General features: G+C 60.2%; 1 protein-coding gene across 1 annotated transcript in view; it reads right to left on the reverse strand.

The window, feature by feature from the left end:
• Window positions 1-23,950, reverse strand: part of LOC138837739 (neurotensin receptor type 1) — a 38,794-nt gene extending 14,844 nt beyond the window's left edge. Inside the window, exon 1 of the mRNA XM_070036678.1 lies at window positions 23,225-23,950. Coding sequence (XP_069892779.1) covers window positions 23,225-23,950 — 726 coding nt within the window. The remainder of the gene's footprint in view (window positions 1-23,224) is intronic.
• Between the last annotated feature and the right edge of the window lie 1,263 nt (window positions 23,951-25,213).

Consider the following 25,213-nt stretch of genomic DNA (forward strand, 5'->3'; position numbering starts at 1 on the left):
AGGCCTGAGATGTAGGCCAGACTTGCTCCAATCCCAGTCTCTGCAAGAACCCAGCAGCCTAACTTCCCTTGGACGTTGCAGGCGGTCAGTCACCCTGCTAGGAGGCCCGGTCAAGCATGTCCAAGGGGGACATGGACTGAGATCTGCCCCACTTCAGTAGCGTTCAGAATAAACCATGGCGTCCAGACCTTCTTCTAGGGGAGGAGGGAGCTCCCTGCCCCCCCGGCCGGACAATGAGTGCTGTAGCCACAGGGCAGGCTGAGTTGCCCGGAAACACGGGGTCAGCTGCTGGCTCTCCAGGTGGCTGGCTTGCGTCTCCACCACTGACCTGCATGGTAATTGCAGCCTCGAAGCTTTATCCCAGACACAGCATGGACAGGCAGCACTAGCCAGGCTCTTGGGGGGGGGGGAGTGGGGCCCAGCCCTGCCAATCCCGTTGCCTGAGCAGTGAGCAGTCTCCTCTGATGGCTTTGAAATGGCCACTTGAAATCACTCAGACCTTGGTCTACAATTTCTCCTGGACCGTGGCAGCTACAGGGGAGAGTGAAGCTGGGCTGAGGGTGGATTTCTGCAACTCAAAGTCAGGCTCAAGGTCACCCTGGGGCTGGGAGGGAGTGGGCTGAGTGGCCCTCTCCCCACAATGCCCGCTCTGTCCCCAGCTGGTGCTCACACGAGCCCGTGCTGCTGCTGGTGGTGTGCTTGCTGGCTCACGCCACCTCTGTGCTGTGTCCTTGAAGCTGCATACACGTGTGCATGGGCTCACACACACAGGGCACAACCTCACGTGAAACCCAAGGGCCACCCAGGGTCCTGAGGACCTCCGAGCCATAATGGAGACAATCATCTTGGACGACTGACACGGAGGACTGAGTTAGGAGGGGACTGGCCGCGTGGTACAGCTGCTACTGAGAGGACCGCGGCAAAGCTGTAGGCACTGATCGAAGCCAATGTGTCTGGGCTATTTTGTTAAACAGAAGAGGCTCACGGGCTGCTGCCCTGGCTCGGAGCACATTCTCATGTGTCCGCACCCCCTCCAGTGTTTCCCCTGCAGAGGCCGGCCCTTGCTCAAATAAAACTCTGGAAGGGCAGGTGGGGTGTGGCGGGGGGCAGGGGACCCTGCTCTCCATCGCCCAGGGTTGGCCGGTTTTAGAGATGGCAGTGTGGTGTCTGTGCGGCCTCTGGCACGCTGGGCCTGGCCTTGCTCAAGCGTGCTTCCCACAGCAAGCATGTCATCAGGGCGCCCGGCCTCCAGGCCGATGCTGCGAAGAGCTGAGGCCCTTTGCAAGAGAAGCGCAGGGTCTGCCGCTGTCTACATGCAGCAGACGTCAGACACAGAGGGGTCTGGGGTGCGCTCACAGGGCTGGAGTGCTGGCGGAGTCTCCACATCCACACCGGTCAGCCGGTGCCACGCAGCGGCCTCTGCCTTCATTTGGCACGAGTGTGTCTGGAGGGGTGCATAGGTGTAGACAGGTGTGTCTATGCCAAGTGTTCATGAGTGTGTGCGCATATTTGTAAGCACGTCTGTAAACATGTGGCTGATGGGCATGTAGATGCGTGCATGTGTGTCTCTGAGGGTGTGCATGTGTACTTGTGTCTCTGGGTAAGCCGGTGCATGGGTGTCTGGTGTGCATGTGAGCACACGGGTGTCCCATAGTCTTGTCTTGGGACAGGGTCTTGGGGTGAGTCTTTGTCCCCAGTGGCTGAGGGTCATTCTCCTCCCCGCTGTCTTCCAGCCCTCATCTTTGGTGGCCGAGGGGAGTCATCCAGGAGACCCTGTCTGGATGCACACTGGGTGCAGGCCTGAGCTGAGCCTGAAGAGCAAGTCTGTCTCCCCATTCTCAGCCATGTTCTCTCTTTTTCCATTTTTCCTCTTCTTCCTATCCTCCTTCTCTTTGGCTTCTTCCTCCTCCTCTTCTTCCTCCTCCTCCTTTTCCTTCTCTTCTTCCTCTTCCTCCTCCTCGTCTTCTGTTTGTCTCAGTACTAGGGCTTGAACTCTGGCCTAGTGCTCTTGATCAGCTTGCTTGCTCATGGTGGCACTCTACTTTGGGAGCCATGTCTGGTTAATTGGACTTTTCTGCCTGGCTTGGTGTCAAAATGTGATGCTAGAGGTCTCAGTCTCCTGAGTAGCTAGGATTACAGGTACGAGCCTCTGTGCCTGGCTCTGTGCAGGCTTCCAGAGCCTTCCCCACTACCAAGCACAGGCCCAGACCCAGGCCAGACACAGCCTGGGCTCCTTCTGCCAGCTCCACCGTCAGTGGGCACCATGGGGCATCCCAGTGTTTGCAGGCCCAGTTCCTACGCCAGGACACACACTGCAAGGACCAGCCCAGAGTACTTTCCACTGAGCAAGCAGTGGCCTGTGTCCTGCCCTGCTCTGGCTCCCGTGGAGGATGAACACCAGACGATGTGGACAGTGATCACATGCGTGTGCACTGCCTGCGCACACAATTCTCTGAGGAGATGGAGCACAAGATCCAGCCCTGAGATGCAGATGGGACTCCCTCCAAGAGAGCTTCAAGCAGTCACAGAGCCCGTGGGCTCCTGTCACAGGCCATGGGGGGGGCTGCTCCCCTGGCCCCACCCACCACCCTGCTTCCTCTTCCTCTCCCCCTGCAGCAGCCAGCAGCGGGACAGGCGCTGGTCCTGTGCCCACCCTGGATGGGCAGGGAAGGGGATGGGTGACAGAGGCTGTTCCTGGGAGCCAGGACCCTGCCTCTGCACCCACCCCCACCCGCAAAAGGAATCTCATCTCCCCCTAATAATGAGTTTGTCACAAAGACATAATTGGTTCATTTGTTCGACTGAGCGTTTCAGGCTGTACGTTGGGCTCTTTGTTTCAGAGATGCACAACCTCCCGAAAATGCTGCCAGGCTTTGAGGAAAGCAAATGAGGCATTCATCCCCCCTGCCGGCCTCCCTTGTCCCCCCTCCCCCGCAGTGAGGATCTGCAGGCTGCCTTTGGGGACGGGCTGACCCTCCCGCTCTCTGGGTGTCGGTGCTGCTGCCGGCGCTGGTTCTGTGCAGCACCAGGCCAGGGGGCCACCCGACCACCTGCACAAGGAGCGAAGCACCCACCCCTGCCAGAGGAGCCAGGGGTCTCCCCAGCCTCCCCTACACGGGGCCTGAGCGCGGGACCGTGTGCTCTCCAATGCTGCCACCCCCACCCCCAGGGCGGCGAGGACAGGGCCTGGGATCCCAGGGCCAGGGAGGCGTGTCCCCCAGGGCCGTCCCGCCTCGAGGGGCCAGGCAGGCTCTGTGGAGTTCCCAGCACAGGCAGGCTGGCAGCAGGGGCACACAGGCTGTAGGCCAGAACAAACTGCGAAATGTTAGGAAACTCACACTGTACACGTAGAAAGAAATCAGTAAAATAACTGCAATGACATATTGCATTGAACCTGATACATGGAGGATATCATGTGGACATGATACCTTCAGCGAGCGATCACAAGGTCTCCCTTTTGTAAAATCAGACCGCACGCGCCCTTCCTGCTCACGCTTGCTTGTGTCACCTGGGCCACCAAGACGCATCAGCCTTGATCTGTGGAGTTCACCCCAGCGCCACGGCACCGCCTGGGCAGGCGTGACATCTTCCCAGGCCTGGTTGGCGGGAGTCACCCCCAAACAGAACTCCCCAGGCCAAGGAAGCCCCTGAGATAGAAAGGGCCTGGGCCAGGCGGGGTGGGCTGCGGGGCCCAGAGCGGAGCCCAGAGTCTCTTTTCTGCCCACCACCAGCCCCCGCAGGAGGGGCCGCGAGCTGCAGCAAGCTCTCACTGGGGTGCAGGTGTGGAGGCGCTCCAGAGATGTGTCAGGCTTTATTCTGGCCCCCACCGTCCCTGCTGGCCCCCACCATCCCCGCTGGCCCCCACCGTCCCCGCTGGACCCCCACCATCCCTGCTGGCCCCCACCGTCCCCGCTGGCCCCCACCATCCCCGCTGGACCCCCACCGTCCCCGCTGGCCCCCCACCGTCCCCGCTGGCCCCCCACCGTCCCCGCTGGACTCCCACTGTCCCGCTGGACCCCACCGTCCCCGCTGGACCCCCACTGTCCCCGCTGGCCCCCCACTGTCCTGCTGGTTCCCCACCATCCCCGCTGGCCCCCACCGTCCCCGCTGGCCCCCACCGTCCCCACTGGCCCCCACCGTCCCCGCTGGCCCCCACCATCCCCGCTGGTCCCCCACCGTCCCCACTGGCCCCCACCGTCCCCACTGGCCCCCACCGCCCCCGCTGGCCCCCACCGTCTCCGCTGGACCCCCACTGTCCCGCTGGACCCCCACATCCTCCTCTCCTGCGTCACCCCCAGCAAGCCTTGGGTGTGGACCTCGTGTGGGCCGGCTCACGGTGGGGTGTGGGCGCGACCGCGCCTGAGAGCGGAGAGGCCTGGGGACCAGAGCCCAGACCCATCAGACGCCCGCACCTCATGGCGCTCCAACTGTGCGTCTGCGCAGGTGGCTTCTCCACCCGGCCTCAGCCCTTCATGCCTACAGAGGGGTGGTCAGTGGCACCCCCAGCCTTGGGGCTGGGTCCATGCTCTCGGTCTTCAATGAGGTAAGATACAGGCCATCAGACACAGGCCATTGAGATTCACATTAATTATGCACTTGTCACACCAATGACTCATCCCTGAATGCGCATTCAGCTCAAAGCCTTTTGTCTCTCACCAGCTGAAACCCCAATCAAGAGTTGGGGGGGTGAGGGGTGACCCTCTCCCACTACTCTCTTCACCTCTCCTCTTCCTCTCCCCGGAGCCCCACCCTCAAGGCCCACCTGAGCTTCAGCCGAGAGCCCCAATGGCCTCGATCACAGCGAACCCACGGGAACTTTTCTCTGATACAGAATAGGAGAGTGGGCTGGAATTCATGGAGGGAAGGCGGGTTCTTGTGTGCATGGAGAAGCCACCGATTGGGGGAACCTTCTTATGGAGAAGCTGGTGAGGCAGGGAAGGGGAGCAGAGAAGGGTGCATTGCTTTAGCCGGGCAGCAGCGCGGAGGCTCGCCCTCGTGGAGCTGGATCGGGAGGGCCGCTGGCAGGCTGAGTGCGGCCGGGCGCTGCTGCCCTCTGCTGTGGCTGTAATGAAGATGTATTTCCTCTGACAGATCGGCTCAGGATGCCACGGGTGCTCAGGACCTTGGAACCTCAACGTCTGCCGGCACATCCTGTGTTTTCAGGACTATGCTTGTGCAGCAGGGCGGTTCTCTCCGCCCCTGGGGCCATGGTGAGACCAGCCCCCTCCCCCGCCCGCGCCTGTGGTGGTGCCCCAGCAGTCTGAGAGCGGCTCCCTGCCCGCGACGCTCTGGCCTGGACCCTCCCCGCGCGCCCTGGGTGACCCCGTGGTCCTGGACAGACGGCAAGGAACAGAGAAAACCTGGGAAGAGGAGAGGGGTGCTGCTCGCCGAGCGCTGCTCTGGGCGCTGCCGCCCGCCCCTCCCTCCCCCAAGAGGCCGCTCCTCCCGCTCTTTCCTTCTGCCACAGCTGGGCTCTGGCCCCGGAATGAGACCTGGGCTGGCCAAGACCCCACGTAGAGTCAGCGCGCACATCCCTCATCAGTTCTCTGGGAGCTTTAGGTCCTTTCCCCACATGGTCCCAGGCCCCAAGGGCAGGGCGGGCTGCCTGCCCCTCAGGGCCCCTCTGGCACAGGCTTGGGCTGCAGGGGCGCTGGCGTCCGGGAGCAGGGAGAAACAGATGGCATTTGGCCACGTGTGGCTGGGCCACAACCCGCTTCTCCCTTCCTGCTGCATGCATGGGTTCAACACTTCAGCCTCTGAGTTACACGTATTTCACTGTAAAGTGAGAAGCAAGGGCATTGGGGGGCCCAAGGCAAAGTTTCTTAAACTGCAGCCTGACACATCGGCAAAGAGCGTGTGGACTTTATTTAGAAATGTGGACATGGAGCCCAAATGATGCCACGCGCGCCAACTCACCCAACCCCCAAGATCATCCTGGGAGGACACTGAGGCAAACAGACTAGCCATCAGGTGGCTTGACGTCTGGGCTGACCGGCTTGCCCAGCACAGGCTGGCCTCCCGCACAAACTCCCAGGGCACCGGCTCCAGAGGAGGCTCTCGGCTGCAGCTTCTCTACCCATCTCAGCCTCCAGGGTGACTGTCAGGGGTGAGCAGCAGTGCTCAGGACCACACAACAGCAGAAATAGATCAACCATCTCCCCGTTCCCGGCTGGCCTGGTGGACGGCCACCGGGAGAGCTTGCTAAATCGAAACTGAACACAGGAATCCAGCAGGCAGAGATCAATACAATGAGAAGCAGTTTTCATCCCCCACCAAAGATCAGTAACAGAAACACACCTCTAGCCTAGGTAACAAAGAAGAAAGAAACGCGAAGTATCTAAATCAGAAGTGGAAGAGGGGCCCTCACTATGGATCCCATAGACAGGGAAAGAATGAAGGAATCTGTGGACACCTGCACACTCAGATATGATAGTTGTGTAAAATGGCCCAGTTCCTCAAAACACACAATCTACCACAACTTCCAGAGGAGAAATGGACAATCTGTATAGACCATTACCTCATTAAGAAAACTGAATCAATAATCGTTCCTCTTCCAAAACAGAAAGCATCAGACCAGAAGACTCACTGGTGAGCTCTACCAAACACTTCGGGAGCGAACGATAAATGATAAGAATGCTCAAGAAGCTGGGCGCCGGTGGCTCCCGGCTGTCATCCCAGCGACTCAGGGGGCTGAGATCTGAGGATCATGGTTCAGAGCCAGTCTGGGCTGGAAAGTCCATGAGACTCTTATCTCCAGTTAACAACCAGAAAATTGGAAGTGGTGCTGTGACTCAAGTGGTAGAGCACTTGCCTTGAGCTGAAGAGCTGAGGGGCAGCACCCAGGCCCAGAGTCCAAGCCCCATGATAAAAAAAAAAAAAAAAAATCTAAAGAGAAGAACGAAGCACAGGGAACACCCACCTTATATTCTACTAAGCCGGATGTCTAGAAGAAATGGATACATTTCTATGTGCATTTGACGTATCAAAATTGAGTCAACAGGATTAAACAGATTTATAACAAGTAATGAGATTGAAGCAGTAATAGACTCTCCCAAGAAAGAAGAATGCAGGACTAAATGGATTCACTGCTGAATTCTTCTAGAGCTTAAAGACGAACTAATACCAATGCTTCTCAAACTACTCCATAAATTAGAAAGGGAACAAACACTACCAAATTCATTCTATGAAACCAGTACCACCTTGATACCCAAACGCAGTTAGAACATGCAGAGAAGAAAATTATAGATCAATTTCCTTGATGAATATAAATGCAAAAGTTCTCAAATTCAAGAACACATTATAAAGATCGTGTACCATAATCAAGTCAGATTCATCCCAGGAATATGAAGATGGTTCAACATATACAAGTCAATAATATAACATAATATAGCACACAGACAGAATCTGGGGCAAAGATGCATGATCATCAAAAAGATACTTAAGAGGCCATTGAAAATATTCAACATCCTTTCATAATACAGAAGGCACATACCTCAATTTACTAAAGGATACCTAAAGGATACCCTGTACTAAACGAGAGAAAAGGAAAAGAAAAAAAGCTAAATGAACAGTGTGGGTAGAATAGAGAAACTAGAAATGGAGCCATACAAGTATGGCCAACCGATCTTTGACAAAGGAGAAACAATGGTCTCCCCAGAAAGGGTCTTTTTAACAAATGGTGCTGGAATAACTAGGTAGCTATATGTGAAAAGATGGACCTTATATTTTTAAAAAATCCTCAAAGTGGATCACAGACGTAAACACAAAATGGAGGTAGACTTGAGTGGCACGTGGATGATGGTCGCACTTGAAGTCCCCTGTGTGTGATATCACTCCCTGCCGTGCCGGCCCCCAGCGGAAGCTGGACGGAGGGCTGGACACTCTCTTCTTCCTCCTGTGGCCAGCGTCATGGCACCGAGCTAGCCGAGGCCTCCTCCTCACCTGAGCATTCCTAGGCTCCTCCAGAATAAAAGCCACCCACAGCTCTCTCAGGCTGTCCGGAGAGAGGACCCGGGAGGGCTGGCTCTGGGCAGAGCCCTGTGGCACCTGCTGCATCTCCGGCCAGGATCCTCATCAGGTTATCCTGGTGGCCCGCGTCCTTTTCACCAAGAAACAGTGTTTTTTGGGTCAAAGCAACTTCCCAGAAATCTGCTCGATGAAGGCGCCACCTCCTCACCCCGGCTCGCGTGCCCAGATGGTCTTTCCTCTGTTCCCATTCTGAGTGAGACTCCCGCACAGCGTGTCTCTGCTGGGCAAGGCTGGCCTTTGCAGACACGCACCCAGCCCCGCTGGGAACTGCCCCAAACCAGTCACTCGGAGTGCTACAGACACGAGTCCAAAGTGGTACTGAAGCAGCTCTGGTGAGCGGGGAGAGGGGAAGCGTCCGCTGCTGATTTTAGGCACGGAGCAGTCAGGATCCTCAGACTGCGGACCGCTCCCGTGCGTGCCGGGTCAGCCCTTGTTCATCCGACAGAGGGACACTGAGCCCTCCAGCGCTGGGCACCAGAGGTACCTGCTCCGCCCAGCAGAGCGCGGGCCACAGGTTCCCAGGGAGCCGGCCACTGGGATGCCCGCCGTGTGCAGCCCCGACCTCCCTGTGGGTGCCGGGCTGGACACCTGGGCCTGCAGTGGCGCGTTGGTTCTGCGAGGTGTGAGTACCCCGCGTCTCCCCGAAGACCCCCACACGTGGCCGTCCCGGGCCACTGTGACGCTGGGGCGGGGGGGGGGGTCCCAGCCAGCCTGAGGCGGACACTTGTCAGAGCCGTCTGTGTGGAGCGCAGACAGCCTTACCTGCCCGGGCTGGCTGCAGGCCTACCTGGTGGACGGATCCCATCTCTGGGGAGGAAGCCCTGTTGGTCCCCAGCGCCCGCTTCTCGTGGGTTCCCGCACTTAGACCACTTACTCCCTGGAACCTGGCTTCCTGGTTGGGACTCTAAGGGATGGACGGTGTCCGAACAGTCCCAGAGATAATGTGCAGCATCTGGACGCAGGGTGAGGGCAGCGGGGCCTGGGCGCATCTTAGAGATGCTGGACCGGCTCGCGATGACAGCAGTGCACTGAGTGCTGCCGTGGACGCCGGCGGCCGCCGCCACAGAACATGGAACTCGTCTGCTTGACCTCCAAACAGCCAAGAGGTTAAAAAAACACAGCAACAAAACCAACTCCGGGGTTTGCTCAGAGCCGCAGGGGCTGTCTGAGCCGCAGGCACGCTGGCCGCTGCCCGCCCACAGAGGTAGAGCGAGGCCCCTCACGTTCATCTGCCCCCGCGGAGCTCCCCACCGTGGCCATTCCCCAAGGCAGGGGTGACCCGGATTCACTCACTGCCAGTCAACGTGACAGCTCCCTGGACCGCCGGGGCCAGCCTGCCACTCCTGGCCTGGGAGGGAGGGCCAGCTCCTCAGGTCCTGCGCTTGCGTTTTCACCGTGACTTCTACAAGGTGGCTCAGGGGACGACTTTGAGCTGAGTACGTCAGGGGGCTGGAGTGGGGTGCTCCCAGTTGTTCTGTGAATGTTAGAGGTCAGGGAAGAAAGCCATCAACCCGGCAGGCCCGAGGAAAGGCTTGAAATTGGTTCTGTGTCCATCACAGCTGCTCACCCTGCTGCAGGGGTCCACGCCTGGCTGGGATTTGGCAGGTCCCGGACCAGATGGCCATGGTCAGGGATTGCCCCCTGACCCCTGACCGCAGGGCAGGACCAGGGCAGGGGTCATTTGGGGGCCCAGTGAGATCTGGGAGGTGGATAGGGCAGGGATTGGGGCACAAGGTAGATGCCAGGGTCCTAGCCAGGGCCAGCTGCCCAGCCACATCCTCCTGGGGCCTGGCACTCCAGCTGGCCCTGAGAGTGCCCACGGGGACAGCCTGGGCTCGCCTCCCTTGCTCCCTCCGGCTCCCCTGGCCCCAAGGTGAAGCCCAGCATGGGAACCAATCCCACGACGCCCAGGGCTGCTGGGCTTCACGGTGCCTGGGGCAGGGCCTTTGCTGACCGAGACCACGGCAGGGCTGCTCCGGGAGCCGCTAAGGAGCCGCGGGAGAGCCGGGGCTCTCTGGCTCCCTGACACCGCCTTTCTGAGGCTGACCGCCTGACCCCAGCGAGGCTCTGCGGCCCTGTAGGCTGACCGACTGACCAAGTGATGCTCTGCGGCCCTGTGACAGGACCCGTGGAAAGCACCCAGCACTGTCAGCCGCTGCTGGAAGGCCTATGGGCTGCAGGGCCACTGACCGGCATGGGCAGCGGGCCTAGAGGGAATCCCCCATCTAAGGGGGAGGGGCACAGACAGCGGCGGGGCTGGAGGCAGACGTAGGGTGGTGGCGCTGGCAGGAGAATCACCAGGACCTCCTCATGTCTCACCTGTGGGTGGGCAGTGACCAGGCTCACAGACAGCAGTGCTAGTCTCAGGACTTGCGGTGGGACAGAGAGCTCAGAGGTCACACAGGAGCTGGGACTTTTCCCGAGAGGGCTCACGTCCTGTCCTCCCGTCTCCTGCGCCGCCTGGCGGGCTTGGTGATGGCCAGCTGCTGCTCCAGGCAGCTGTATTAGGGGCTACGACTCTGCGGGCTCTATCCAGTCCCGCCCGATTTCTCCCCATAGTTACCCAGGGCCCAGCGAGCCCCGTCAGGTGCTCAGAGGAGGGCCGGTCCACAGCTCGGGCTCGGCGTGGCCCTGGTCCCACCTCGTCTCCTCCCTGGAATGATGACGTGGGGCAGAAACTGGGGGTTCCAAAGTCCATGTGGGGCCCTGGGCCTGCGAGCATGGCGGTTCTGGGTGTCTGTACAGATAGAATTGAGGATCTGAGTGGCAGTGTCCTGGCTTGGCCAAGGTGGGCCGGGATTCCATGGACGCACAGAGAAGATGACGTAAGGATGGAGGCAGAGGCCAGCGCCGGGCAGCCTGGCGTGGGGTCCCCGGCCTCCAGAACTGTGAGGGTTTGAATGATCACTGTGGGAGCGGTCTCTCACCACAGGGACCTTGTCAGATCAGCTGACACCCCCCGCCCCGCCCCGCCGTGCTCTCCAGACCCCCAGAGCCCAAGGGCTCTTCGGAACAGCCCAAAAGGTGCTCGGGGCTTGAGATTTTACAACACACAAATATCCGCCCCTGTCGGTGTCCATGGGGGGCTCTGCGCTCGCTTCATGCATCTGACACGACACAGGTATTTTTTAATCCTCTAGACGAGCTTCTTTTAAACAAGCTGTCAGGAAAATTAATTGCAGGAAGTTTAGCAGGCGTTAACCTGCCTAAGAGCCTTGCAATTACCGGCTTCCAGTCTGCAGAGCGCTGACAGCGTGGGGCCTGCGGGCGCCGTGCTGTTCCAGAAACATTCCCTCCCACGGGGGCGTCCTAACCCCACACCGCCACTCCCGCGTCTCCGTGTCTGGCTGATGTTTGTCTCTAACTTTCTGGGCCTTGGTTGGCTCTCTTGGGAGCGCCCCTCCCACCTCTGGAGACCTTGCAGGGTGGCTAAGCTCTGAAGAGGGGGCGAGAGCGACGGTCCTGCCCTATCAGTGGACGGTGCTGACAGTGCGGTGTCTGGCTCTGCCACACGGTAGAGACCAGGCACTTCCCAGGCCTGAAGAGCCCCTGACTCTAAAGGCTCAGGGTGCCCGCGGCCGCGTCTTCCCCTCGGGGCTGCCAGGGATGGGGAGGCGTGGGGGGTGGGCCCAGCTGTGGGGGTGAGCCCAGCTGTGAGGGCTCCACCTTCCTCTCCAGGCAATCCACCCTGACCCTGGACAGTCCCATGCTGGCGTGCACAGCCGGAGGCAGACACCCTTACAAATGACCAGCGCCCAGGCCTGGCGGGCGCTGTGCCCAGACTCGCTCAGCGCCCGGCCCCCGCCCGTCCTGGGCCACCGGGGCTTCCTGGTCCTCACACATGGGGACTTTGTGCGGGTGACAGCATCCCTCGGCTGTCTCCAGCCCGGGCGATTCCTCGCCGCGGGGCTGGCGGAGCCTTGGGGCAGGGTGGCGTCGTTTTACACAGGAGCGGTCCAGCACAGAGCTCTCAAGCCTGCTCTTAACCTTTAAATATGTCAACGCAGAGCTACTGAAATTTACAATAAACTCACCTTTCCACAGACAATGGGCTAAAAATGTTTAAATCCAAACAATGCTGCTCTTTAGTGTTTTTAAACAAACCTTAATATAAGATTTACTCAAACACGGTGGCCGCTCTGACTGTGCTTCTGGGGTGATTGTGTTTCTTTGTAACCCGTGCTTTGGAGACGTTGTTTTAATAACACTTCGGAGCCAGTCTTTTATCTTCTGCTGCCTCTGATGTGTCTGAGAGTAGGCAGCGCTTAGTCTACAGAGGACTTTCATTTGGGGTCCTGGACTAGCTCTCCTGCCAGAAACAGCCAGAAAATGCTGCAGGCCTTTGACGCTGTGTTCAGACACGGGCCGGCCTGTGCCCTGTGCTCCTGGGAGCCTGGAGACCACCTGTCCTGGCCTTTGTGGTATTTTCCTCCCAGAGGTGTAAGATGCTCAGGTCTGGACAGAACTCTGCTACCCAAGCAGCCCTGTGAGCGGCTTCCCCGGTGCCCCTGGGGTGCCCTGGGCTCCGCTGGCCTGGGCTGGCAGGAGACTAGAAAAGGTTTATTGTAGGCCAGCTGGTATTCGCTAGAGTTGGAAGAGAGGGGGCTCTGAACACACAAGCCTTCAACAGACTCCAGCTAACTACACCTCAGGAGTCAGTAAAAACCGTGTCCCAAACCAGGAGCTGGTGGCTTACGTCAGAATCCCAGCTATTCACGAGGCTGAGGTTCGCAGTCTGAAGTCAACCCAGGCAGGAAATGAGACTCTTATATGGAGATAAGTTAGCCAGCAAAAAGGCAGAAGTGGAACTGTGGCTCAAGTGGTAGAACACCAGCATTGAGCAAAAAAGTAAAGGGACAGTGTCCAGGATCTGAGTTCAAGCCCTGGTGGTAGTGCACGTGCACACGTTATACCCTCATAAGCCTGAAGCAGTCCTTACCCCCAAAACCACAGAAAGGAGCTCAGGGCCTTCCTCAGCATATCTCAGTGCAGCCTGAAACAAGCTCAGGACGGCCAGCCTGCAGCCGAGCACCCACAGACACAGAAAGCAGTGCTCTCCACAGACAGCCAGCAGAGTCCAGTGCAATGTCCGGCGAAAATTAAAATTTCCAGATATGCAAACAGGAAAATGGGCCCTGTCTGGAGGAAAGAGAGCAACTGGGCAGAGCAGACCCCAAGTGCACATACAGTGGACCTTGGGTGGACACAGGGAAGGCCCCCAGGTAGAGTGGACCCTGGGTGGGTACAGGGTGGACCCCAGGTGAACGATGGGCAGATTCCGGGAAGACGTGGTGCAGACCTGGAGTAAGTGTTGGGTGGACGCTGGGGGGACGTAGGATGGACCCCCAGGTAGAGTGGACACTGGGTGAGTGATGGGCAGACCCTGAGTGGACATGGTACAGACCCTGGGTGGACGCAATGGCCCCTGGGTGCACGATGGGTGGAGGAGGCAGGGTAGCACTGGCCTCATGAGGTCCCAACACTTGAGGATGTGCTGGGAGCCCCAGAGCCATGTGGCTCAAGAGCAGAGCGCCCCCATCCAAGTGCACAGTGGCCCATCCTAGTGCACAGTGCCCCATCCAAGTGCACAGTGGCCCATCCGAGTGCACAGTGCCCCATCCTAGTGCACAGTGACCCATCCAAGTGCACAGTGCCCCATCCTAGTGCAGAGTGCCCCATCCTAGTGCACAGTGCCCCATCCTAGTGCAGAGTACCCCATCCTAGTGCACAGTGCCCCATCCTAGTGCACAGTGCCCCATCCTAGTGCACAGTGCCCCATCCTAGTGCACAGTGGCCCATCCAAGTGCACAGTGCCCCATCCAAGTGCACAGTGCCCCATCCAAGTGCACAGTGCCCCATCCAAGTGCACAGTGCCCCACCCAAGGACTTCCCAGGATATAAAACAGGAACTTGGGCTTCCCCGGCAGAACTCAGAGAGGAGAGCGTGCAAAGGGCTTGACTCTGTCTGCACACAGCCCCTCCCTCTAGGACCTCAGGGCTCGTGTCTGGACCCCTCCTAGGGGGCCGTAGTGAAGGATTTGGAAATGGAGCCTTCGCCAAGATCCAAGATGAAGACTGAATGGAGTGGGCCTGGAGGAGGGCCGCCCAGCCCGGCAAGGACTTAAAAACAGCACTGATGTTGGAACCGCCACCAACAGATGGTAAATCAGAAGTGGCAGCTCTCACTGGGCAGACTGCCTGCTACAAGACAAACACCAACATTCTCCAAAGGATTTTAACATATCCTGAAATACCACAACAAAATGGAAAATGCTCAGGAAGCAATCCAAAGTTACTCACCATTCAAAGAACCAGGAAAACAAGATTCACTCAAAAGGAAAAGACAATCATTACACATCATCCTTCCAGAGAAAGGAGTGACCCAGGACAACAAAGCAGGCAGACAGCTAGGCATAGTGGCGCATGCCTGTCGTCCCAGCACTGGGAGGTGAGAGAGTTGCAAGTTCAAAGCCAGCCTGGTATATGTAGTGGGACCCTCATTTCAAGCAAAAACACAGGCATTATGACTGTGTCCCCTGCACTGTGGAGAACCTTGAAATGAAGGAAAAGATAAGAACTTTTATGAGAGAAGAAAAACAACAATAAAAATGCTAGAAATAAATCAGCACTGTTGGGCAAACGGACCTTTATAGAATAATTGATGGCGTAAGCACACTCTCCTTGTGTTTACTCAACAGGGGCTGATGGGCTGCAGCCCTAGCCCCCAAACAACACTAACACACAGATTCTGCACTGAGAAGCATGTTCTCAGAGCATAATAGAATAAACAGATAGCAAAAGGATATTTGGAAAAATCTCCAAAAGTAGACATTAAAAAACATATTTCTAAATGATCCGAAAGTTTAAAAAGGAGTCGGTCGTGGGGCCTGAACTCTGGGCCTGGGCGCTGTCCCTCAGCTCTTCAGCTCAAGGCTAGCGCTCTACCACTTGAGCCACAGCTCCACTTCGTTTTCTGGTGGTCAAAAATTTTGAGATGCCATTAAAGTGATACTTAGCATTAATTATTCATGATAGGAAAGAAGAAAGATCTCAGACTGAGTGTTGTGTCATATTCCTATAGTCTTGGCTACCTGAGGGGCAGAGATGGAGATTGTAGCTGGAGATCAGCAAGGGTAAAAGAGTCGTGAGAAACCAATAGAATGCTGAGTATCATGGCGCATGTCTGTCATCCCAGCTCTGGGTATAGTATAGATAGGAGAATGGCCAAGCCGGCCAACCTAGACATAAAAGCAAGACCCTACTCGAAAAACAATGAGAGGAAAAGGGCCGGGGCAGGGCCGAAGTGGTGGAGTACCTGCTTAGCAAGAGCAAGACCTGGGGCTCCAAACTCCATGACCGCCAGAAGTGAAAGGAAGAAGGGAAGGAAAGAGAGAAAGGAAGCTCTGAAATGGATAACTAAGCTTCCACCGTCAAACAAGGAGGAAAGCCAGAGCAAATCCTTCACGAAAACCAGCAGCTCAAACCCAGCTGCAGCATGAGCAGCGACGTTTATTCCAGGAATGCAAGCGGGCGCCACACTTCCGTCCCCCTATGCAAGGCGCGGGGTGCAGCTGGATTCCCGAAGCGAAGGACAGCAGAGAGCTGCCGGGCGGGGACGGCACTGGACCAGGAGTTGGTGATGGATGGCTGGAGAGTCTGCACTGGGGACGCGGAGGACTTCCGGCAGGCGATGGCTGCTAATGGTGCTTAAAGTGGCTGAGGTGGTGACATTTATTTAATATGTATTTTCACACCATATATAATTCACCGCATCAACTGACATATGAGAAAAGCCACGTGATCATGCTAATGGACACAGAAACCATCACACAAAGCGCAACATCTACTTATGATAAAAAAAAAATAATGAAACGAAGACCCTCATCCAACGAGGAGCAGAATGGAGCTTTCTTGTTTTGATAAAGAACAGCTGCTGGAAATCTTGGGGTGTCATCTGCACATTGGGGGAACGAAGCTCAGGGAGGTGAAGGCCGGCGTCTGTGGCCACAGCCAGGCCAGGGAGGAGCGCGGGAGCAGGGGTGCGCGTGTGCTCTGGAAAGGATGGGGTGATGACCCAGCCTGGACACTGCCAGAACATCCCCAGATCTTTGAGCATTCGTGTGCACTGGCCATGGTGACAAGAGGCAAGGGCAAATTCACAGACGGCGTTTACTGTGCGAAGCAGGGACCGTTGGAAACAGAGAATGTAAGCAAAGGCACCAGACGGAACAGCAGTGCTGGGAGCCCGGCCGGGCCACACTCAAACCCCAGCACGCGGCAAAGGCCTGGAGAAGGGCTGAGCCGTGCAGCCTGCGCCTCTGAGCAGTATTTCCACCCCCACGGCTCGGGGCCCTCAGTCCCCATCTGCCTCCTGTCCCTGTGGCTGTCTTTTCTAGAATGTCAACCTCTGCCTGAGCACTTCCTGAACTCAGTCTGAAATATTCCTTTGTGAAGCCCGAAGACAGGATGTGATTGCACGTGAACGAGAATCACTAGATCCAGCCCTGGGGGGGGGGGGGAGGCTCGGCGGGGCTCGGCGGGGCCAGTGCTGGAGGACTGAATCACTCCGGGGAGATGGAGACCTCATGGACGGATGATGACGAGGCTGTACCATGCCCTGAACTGTGCCTAACAAACGGCAAACCATAGTTTGATATACTTTATTGCAATAAAAAAAAAGGTCAAGAATTGTTTTCCTCTTAAACACAAACAACCAGATGACCCGTGAGGACTGGCTTTCTGTGGCTGGGAGCACGGCATGGGCAGCCTCGAACTCCCAACCTTGGCTCACGAGCTGGACGCACTTGCTGGACTCCTGGCTCAGGACAGAGCTGGCCATGGAGCAAGCTCCTCTGCCCGTCCACTGGGAGCTGCAGGTGGCGTTCTGGAGAGGAGAAGGGAGACGTCCCTCACTGTCCCCCCCCTCCCCCAAGAGCCAGGCCTCTGGACACACTGCCTTCTTGAAGAGAAACGCCCTCAGAAAGCCAGCCGGGGGCAGGACAAGCCGCAGCACCTAGGCCTCGCCCCATAGCAGTGATGGTGGCCCAACCCTCTGGCTCTGGTCTCCTTGAGGACGCACACGGGCTGGGTCAGCCCTGACCAGCTCAGCAGCCACAGCATGGCACAGGACCTCTGCCCTGCACTTGCTCTTCTTCCGGAACCTGCCTGACAGATGTGATTCATGACGCCCAAGTGCTGGCCAGGTTTCACAAGCCAAAGTCAGTGTCCTCAATATACAGCTTTTGTTTTTCTTTTTGAGCAGGGTCTGTAGAGCCCCAGGCTGGCTTTGAACTCACATGTTCTCAGCCTCTACCTCTGGATGCTGAGAATACAGGTATATACCACCCTACCCAGCATCTTAGGCTACTAAAAGCCTATGGGAGGGCTGGGAAGGTGGCTCAGTGGTAGAGCACTTGCCTTGCATGCATGAGGCCCTGGGTTCGATTCCTCAGCACCACATAAGAAAAAAGCTGGAAGTGGCGCTGTGGCTCAAGTGGTAGAGTGCTAGCCTTGAGCTGAAGAGCTGAGGGACAGCGCCCAGGCCCAGAGTTCAGGCCCCACAACTGGACCCCCCCCCAAAAAGCCTATGGGATAACAGCACCGGTGGCTCACACCTGTAATCCTAGCTACTCAGGAAGCTGAGATCTGAGGATCACAGTTCAAAGCCAGCTCTGGCAGGAAAGCCCGTGAAACTCTTATCTCCAATAAAGCACCAGAAAAGCCTTTTTGTCAGGGCTGGCCTCGAACTACCGTCTTGCCAATCTTTGCTGGTGCTGGCCTCAAGCCTTGATCCTCCTGATCTTGGCCTCCTGAATCATTAGGAATACAGGTGTGAGCCACTGAGCCCTATTTATTTTTCAGCTTTCTAAGTGAAAGAGTTCTAAAGTGCGGAAGTTGGAAGGGCCGGGCAAAGACCTCTGTCCTTCCCTGGACCGGCTGGTTCTGCTCTACCGGGTTGGTCGCCCATGAGCGCTTTGCCCCGCGCCATTACCAGAGCACGCCTTCCATTTGGCCACACTGCTCTCTGATATTTGGGGGTGGGTCAAAGGTGTCCTGCTACTAGCGATCTGCCCGTGTCTGCTGGAGACCAAGTCACCTTCCATCAGTCTCCCTGGACGCTGGGCAGTGGTTTGGGCACCACCGCCCCTACAAGGGAGCCTGCACCCAGTCCAGAGCTGCCACCCAAGTCAGCTCCAGGCCCAGCCAGAGGGGCCTCTGCCTGGATCGGGACACAAATGCTAGAGCAGAGGCTGGCCGGGAGCAGACGCTCCCCGTTGAGAGAGCCCGCAGCCTCCAGCTCCTGCCTCCTGAGCCTGGCAAGGATGTCATACCTCCCGGTGTCCAGAGCGGCGGGGTGCTGCTCCAGTCCTCCACATTACCAGCAGAGCAAGCGGGGTCTGGGGGAAAGCACTCTGTGGATCGACTAAAATCAGCCTACCAGTCCTGCAAGGAGGAAGCCCTGGTGCCCACAGCCCTGGTGCCCGCAGCTCTGGTGCCCGCAGCCCTGGTGCCCGCAGGTCTGGTGCCCACAGCCCTGGTGCCAACAGCTCTGGTGCCCGCAGCTCTGGTGCCCGCAGCCCTGGTGCCCACAGCCCTGGTGCTCTGGTGCCCACAGCTCTGGTGCCCACAGCTCTGGTGCCCGCAGCCCTGGTGCCCGCAGCTCTGGTGCCCCACAGCTCTGGTGCCCGCAGCCCTGGTGCCCGCAGCCCTGGTGCCCACAGCCCTGGTGCTCTGGTGCCCGCAGCTCTGGTGCCCGCAGCCCTGGTGCCCGCAGCCCTGGTGCCCCACAGCTCTGGTGCCCGCAGCCCTGGTGCCCGCAGCTCTGGTGCCCGCAGCCCTGGTGCCCGCAGCTCTGGTGCCCACAGCCCTGGTGCCCACAGCCCTGGTGCTCTGATGCCCGCAGCTCTGGTGCCCACAGCTCTGGTGCCCACAGTCCTGGTGCCCGCAGCCCTGGTGCCCGCAGCTCTGGTGCCCCACAGCTCTGGTGCCCGCAGCCCTGGTGCCCGCAGCCCTGGTGCCTGCAGCTCTGGTGCCCGCAGCCCTGGTGCCCGCAGCTCTGGTGCCCGCAGCCCTGGTGCCCGCAGCCCTGGTGCCCACAGCTCTGGTGCCCCACAGCTCTGGTGCCCGCAGCCCTGGTGCCCACAGCTCTGGTGCCCGCAGCCCTGGTGCCCGCAGCCCTGGTGCCCGCAGCCCTGGGTGCCCACAGCCCTGGTGTTCTGGTGCCTGCAGCCCTGGTGCCCGCAGCTCTGGTGCCCCACAGCCCTGGTGCCCGCAGCTCTGGTGCCCCACAGCTCTGGTGCCCCACAGCCCTGGTGCCCACAGCCCTGGTGTTCTGGTGCCCGCAGCCCTGGTGCCCGCAGCTCTGGTGCCCCACAGCCCTGGTGCCCGCAGCCCTGGTGCCCGCAGCCCTGGTGCCCGCAGCCCTGGTGTTCTGGTGCCCCACAGCCCTGGTGCCCGCAGCTCTGGTGCCCACAGCTCTGGTGCCCGCAGTCCTGGTGCCCGCAGCTCTGGTGCCCCACAGCTCTGGTGTTCTGGTGCCCCACAGCCCTGGTGCCCGCAGCTCTGGTGCCCACAGCTCTGGTGCCCGCAGCCCTGGTGCCCGCAGCCCTGGTGCCCGCAGCCCTGGTGTTCTGGTGCCCCACAGCCCTGGTGCCCGCAGCTCTGGTGCCCACAGCTCTGGTGCCCGCAGTCCTGGTGCCCGCAGCTCTGGTGCCCCACAGCTCTGGTGCCCGCAGCCCTGGGTGCGAGTCTCAGGTGGGTTGGTGCTGTGCACACCGCACCACGGTGCTGACTGTGTGAGGGGCTCTCGGCTCTCAGTGTCTGGCTAGAGACATGACCTCGGGGGCGGGGCTCCGGTCTTCTCGCCAGCCCACTACAGACACCTGCACCCCATGTCCCACAGCCCTGCAGCCCTGCAGCCACGAGCCCTCTGTGATCTTGAGGAAAAGGATGAGTGAGGAGACTGACCCCAAGCCTCCCACAAGGATGGGAAGCCATGTGAGACCGCGGTCAGTGTCTGCAACGTGTGGTGTTGCCATGTGTGTGCACCTGTGCAATGTGTGTGTCAACATGTGTGTGCATGTGCAGGTGTCTATCACAGGTGTGTGCACACACACGTGTGTGTATATCACTGTTGTGCACACATCTGTGTCTGTATGTATGTGTCTATGTGAACAAGTGCTTCTGTGTATGCTTCTCTGGGTGCATATGTGCCTGTGTGTGTGTGTGTGTGTGTGTGCGTGTGTCAATGTGCCTATACCTACTTGTGTCCATGTGCCTGTGTGCCCATCCATGTGTCTGCGCCTGTGTGCCTGTCCATGTGTCTTTGTCTGTGTGCCCGTCCATGTGTCTATGTGTCTTTGTCTGTGTGCCCCTCCGTGTGTCTATGTGTCTGTGTACCCGTCCGTGTGTCTATGTGTCTGTGTGCCTGTCCGTGTGTCCGTGTCTGTGCCTGTGTGCCTGTCCGTGTGTCTGTGTGTCTGTCCCCTCCCACAGCCACACTCTCTACCCAGCTGTCTTCTGCAGTGACTGTTCTAACTCACTCAGAAATGTCACCATGACGCTCAGCCCCTTCCTAAGCCATTGTTTGCAATTGGCCGTGCTGAAGTCTCTCTGTGTGGAGGGCAGCTGGCGTGGTGGAGAATGTTCAGGACAGAGAAACCCGGCTTTAGGAAGAGGGCACTTTACTGGCCGCCATTCAGCATTTCCAAACGTCCAGCTCCTGGAAGAGGCCGTCAGGCTCCGTCGGGTCAGAGCCTGAGAGCAGGGCCTGTTCACCTGCCCTGTTCACCGGCCCTGCTCACCGGCCCTGCTCACCGGCCCTGTTCACCGGCCCTGCTCACTGGCCCTGCTCACCGGCGCTGTTCACCGGCCCTGTTCACCGGCCCTGTTCACCGGCCCTGCTCACCGGCCCTGTTCACCGGCCCTGCTCACCGGCCCTGTTCACCGGCCCTGCTCACCGGCCCTGCTCACTGGCCCTGCTCACCGGCCCTGTTCACCGGCCCTGCTCACCGGCCCTGTTCACCGGCCCTGTTCACTGGCCCTGCTCACCGGCCCTGTTCACCGGCCCTGCTCACCGGCCCTGCTCACCGGTGCTGCTCGCAGCTACGTGCGCACCCCGCCCAGCTCCAGGCCACGCTGCTTCCCACTCACGGGTGCTGTGCAGCGAGAGGGCCTGTCCCACAGTGCACCCACCCTGCGCAGCCAGGTCACAGCTGCCTGCTCTGGAAGCTGTGCTCATCATCAGTCACCCAAGAACTGCCGAGGAGAACGGGAGCTGCGCCCTCCCGGCACGCAGGAGGCCAGCGGGGGCTGCGGGGACCCTCGGCCAGCGGCACGTCCACCTCAGAACGGTCTCTCAGCGCCCGTGCTCAGTGGCGTCCTGGAGTGGACAAACCGCCAGGACGTGGCCAAACGGGCTACCCGGTGTCCACAGTGAAGCAAACGGTACTTTGGGAGGCGACGTGATCACCAAGGTCTCAGCCCACAGAGCCAGCAGGGGAGTAAGGAGGGAGGGGACGCTTTCGGGGCCCAGGGGCAGCTGTCCTCCCTCCCCCTCTTCTGCAGTTGATTTTGGAAGCAAACGTCCAGACGGCTCCAGACGGCCAGAGGGTGGGGTCTGCGTGAGGTGATCCGGGGGCACTGGCCCACCAACTGCCTGGTGACCTCCGGGGGCAGGGACACTGGCAGATGCCCCCATGTCTCCTGGGGGGGGGAGGGAAGGGGAAGAGGAGGCTCTAGCCCTGCAAAGCTGATCAAAGACAGAAGCTTGAGGAAAGAAAAATGAGGCCTCAAAGGACGCCGCACTGGTAACTGCCCTGTGTGTTCACCGTGCGCGGCGGGTGCCCGTCTGCTTCTGTGTGGAGGGAGACGGCTCAGGAGAGGTGGGGTGCCACCCACCCTCCCCGGGGGGCGCTCCGCACGGACACCCGTAGCACAGGTCTATGCACAGACTGCAGGGGCCCGGCACACCTCAGAAGGGGCTGTTGGGGAGTCTGATTGACCAAGAACAGCCCCTACGTGGTCTCGTAGAAGTGGCACCTTCTGAGGTGACCACAGAATTCTGCTGGGAGCCTGTGGAGGACGCTCCGGGAGAGGGGCCGCCGATGGGGACAGGCAGAAGCCGTAGCCCCGCCCAGAGACCCTGCCCAGAAGCGTTCATTCTCTGCCTTCTTTACCAACCCCGGGGTAGGAGAGACACCAACCTCCACAGCTGCTCAGCTCCACGTCCAAGATGCTATCCACAGTATTGTTTCCTTCCTTTCCCTCCTTCCTTCCTCCCTTCTCCCTTCCTTCTCTCCCTCCCTCCTTCCTTCCTTTCCCTCTTCTCCTCTTGGTTTTCTTGAGTTAGGGTTTCACTTTGCAACCCAAGTTGGCCTCAAGCTCATTCTTCTCCTGCCTCGGCCTCCCCAGTGCTAGGATTATAGGCGTGTACCACCACACCTGGCTCCAAGTGTCATTTCTGCCCCAACTTCTTCTGTGGGCCCATGCCTGATAAGCTCCCTCTGGTGCTGAGCCCGGCCCGATCGCAGACTCGCTAAAAGCTCCTGCCAGGACCCCATGGCTCAGGCTCTAAGGCCCTGGGGTCCCCTCCCTGTCCAGATACCTCAGAGCCTCCCAGCACCTCTCCCACTCAGACACAGGAGTGAGAGCCCCGGCAGCGGCGTCTGCACACTCACATGAGCAGCGAGGGACCCCCAGGAGCACACACACCAACAAGGAGAGCCCCGGCGGCGTCTGCACACTCTCCAGCTCTCGAACACTGCCCGCAAGCCCCTGCTCTCCCTTCCCGGCCAAAGCCATGTTCATCACACTTCACAGATGAGAAAACGGCACTTCCCCAGCCCAAGACGGCCTCACTTCGGCTCTGCCCCGCTTCCAGTCAGGGAAGGGCAGTGGGCATGGAGGGGCGGCCAGGGCTCCCGCGGCAGAGGGCAGAGCTGCGGCCCCGCAGGGGTGGGGTGGGGGGAGGTCACAAGGCTGCCTGAGAAGCTGCTAGAAAGACTTCCCTTAAGAGCACCGTCAGGCTGAACACAGCCTGTGGGGAGAAAAACAGAGACCCGCCCCGGAGCCCCTGGGCTCCCAGGCTCCGACACACCCCGCTGCAAAGTCCTTTGGGGTCTGGGGGAGGAAAGTGCTCGTACCCCCTGAGCAGAGGCCCCTGGCGCGCCAGGCTCCGCGGGGAAGGGACTCTCACCTGGATGACGACCTTGACCGTGGCGGCGTCCACAATGGTGGTGCACACCAGACCTCCCGGGTGCTGCCCGTCGGCGCTGCGGTTCTGCTGGCCCATGGTGAAGAGCATGGGCACCGCCAGCAGCCCCGACGCCAGCCAGATGGCGCCAATGAACTTCTTGGTGCGGCTGCGGGACATGAGGGTCTTGGCCTTGAAGGGGTGGCAGATGGCCAGGTAGCGCTCCACGCTCAGGCTGGCCACGTTGAGGGCCGTGGCGTAGGTGCAAGCGTCCCGCAGGAAGTAGTAGCCCCGGCAGACGGCGCCGCCGAACGCCCAGGGGTGGTGCACCCAGATGAAGTTGTACAGCTCCACGGGCATGGCCAGCAGCAGGGTGAGCAGGTCGGACAGCGCCAGGCTGCCCAGGTGGTAGTGCACGGTGCTCTGCAGACTCTGCAGCGACTTCTTCCGCGCCAGCGTGAACGCCGTCACCGAGTTGCCCACCGTGCCCACCACGAAAAGGGCCAGGTACACGGCGGTCACCAACGCCTTGGAATAGATGTCGGTGTTCACGTCCAGGTCGCTGCTGGGCGCGGCCAGGGCCGGCTGGGACGCGTTGCCGGAGCCATTGCCCACCCCCCCGAAGCCCGGGGCCGAGACGGCGGCCTCCAGCCCGGGCTGGGGCTGCGGGAAGGGCGCGACGCCCGGCACGCCCGCCCAGCCGGCCGGCGCGGAGCTGTTGAGGCGCATGGCTGGCGCCGGCGCGCGCGGCTTTGTCCCGCGCGGCGGGGAGCGGGCGTGGGAGTCCCGGGGCCGGTGGGCGCGGCTGGGGCAGGGCGCAGAGCGCAGAGCGCAGAGCCTGGGCGCCCGGGGCCGGCCGCTCCGCTTCGGACCGCTCCTCTCGGCTCGCGTCGCCCAGGGCTCCGCCTCCTCCCGACGCCGGGCTCCGCGCTCCGACTCCCGCTCCTCCCGCAGGCGGTGCGCGCCTGCCCCGGGATGCCTCGGACCGCGCTTCCCGGGACCCCCGGGGCCGCGCCGCTTCCGCGCTCGGGCTCCGCGGGGCGCTCGCCGCCCCGGCTCGGCTCGGCCGCCCGGCGCCCCCCGCGCACCCGGCCCGCGCCCGCCCCGCGCGCCCGCACCCGCTGCGCCTCCACCGAGCCGGCGGCTGCGCGGCGCCCCGCGGCGGGGGGCGTGGCGGCGGAGCGGGGCGGCCCCAGCCGCGTCCCCTCCCCACGCGGTGCGGGCCGGGGAGCGCGGGGCGCTGGGCAGCTCCCCCTCCCAACTTCTCCCGTCTCCAGGAAGGCAGCTGAGCCCCAGTTGCCATCATGGAGGGGGGGGCGGAGGGGGGCCGACAGGCCGCAGGGCCTCCGCGCAGCCCCCGGGGTGCGGGGCGCGGGACGTGGGGACCGATCCCCAAGCACCCAGGGGGCTCCGGTAGGAGGGGAGGCCGAGCAGGAGGACCGGAGGCGCCGCTCCTGGAGCCCTGGGCGCACACCCGGGAGGCCTGTGATGTCCTGAGTGTGAATGGCCAGGACGCTCCCCCGCTGTCCCTCACTGGGGCCGTCAGCGGAGGATCTTTGTGATCCTCCATGTCCTGCCCTGGCGAGAGTCCTGCCAAGGGTAACCAGGTTTGCCGCCCGTTTCCAGCTTGGCGCAGGATGCCCTCCATCGTCCTCCCCCCCTCGCGGAGCCCTCCCTGCCCTTTCCCCTGCTCCTCTCCTCTTCCCAACAACTCACACTGGATCCTGGGGTGTCGGAGGTTCCAGCCCAGGCATTGCAGCCTCAGCCACAGTCCCTGCCAGGCGCAGGGGCTGTGCTGGGGTCAGGAAAGACAAGACTTCACATGCCGTGGAGAAAGGGAAGTGGAGGCAGGAACTTTGGCCCAGACCTGCCATGGAGGCTGAGAAGCTGATGGCCAGGCGGTCCATGCCTAGACTGCTCTTGCCTGGTCCGGTTCTCCTGCTCCACCCACGCCTGACACCCAAGCCTGATGCTCTCCTTTGAGAGTCTCAG

Source organism: Dipodomys merriami, unplaced genomic scaffold, assembly GCF_024711535.1.
Source record: "Dipodomys merriami isolate MVZ:Mamm:240054 unplaced genomic scaffold, mDipMer1.0.p SCAF_275, whole genome shotgun sequence".
Classification (NCBI taxonomy): Eukaryota; Metazoa; Chordata; class Mammalia; order Rodentia; family Heteromyidae; genus Dipodomys; species Dipodomys merriami.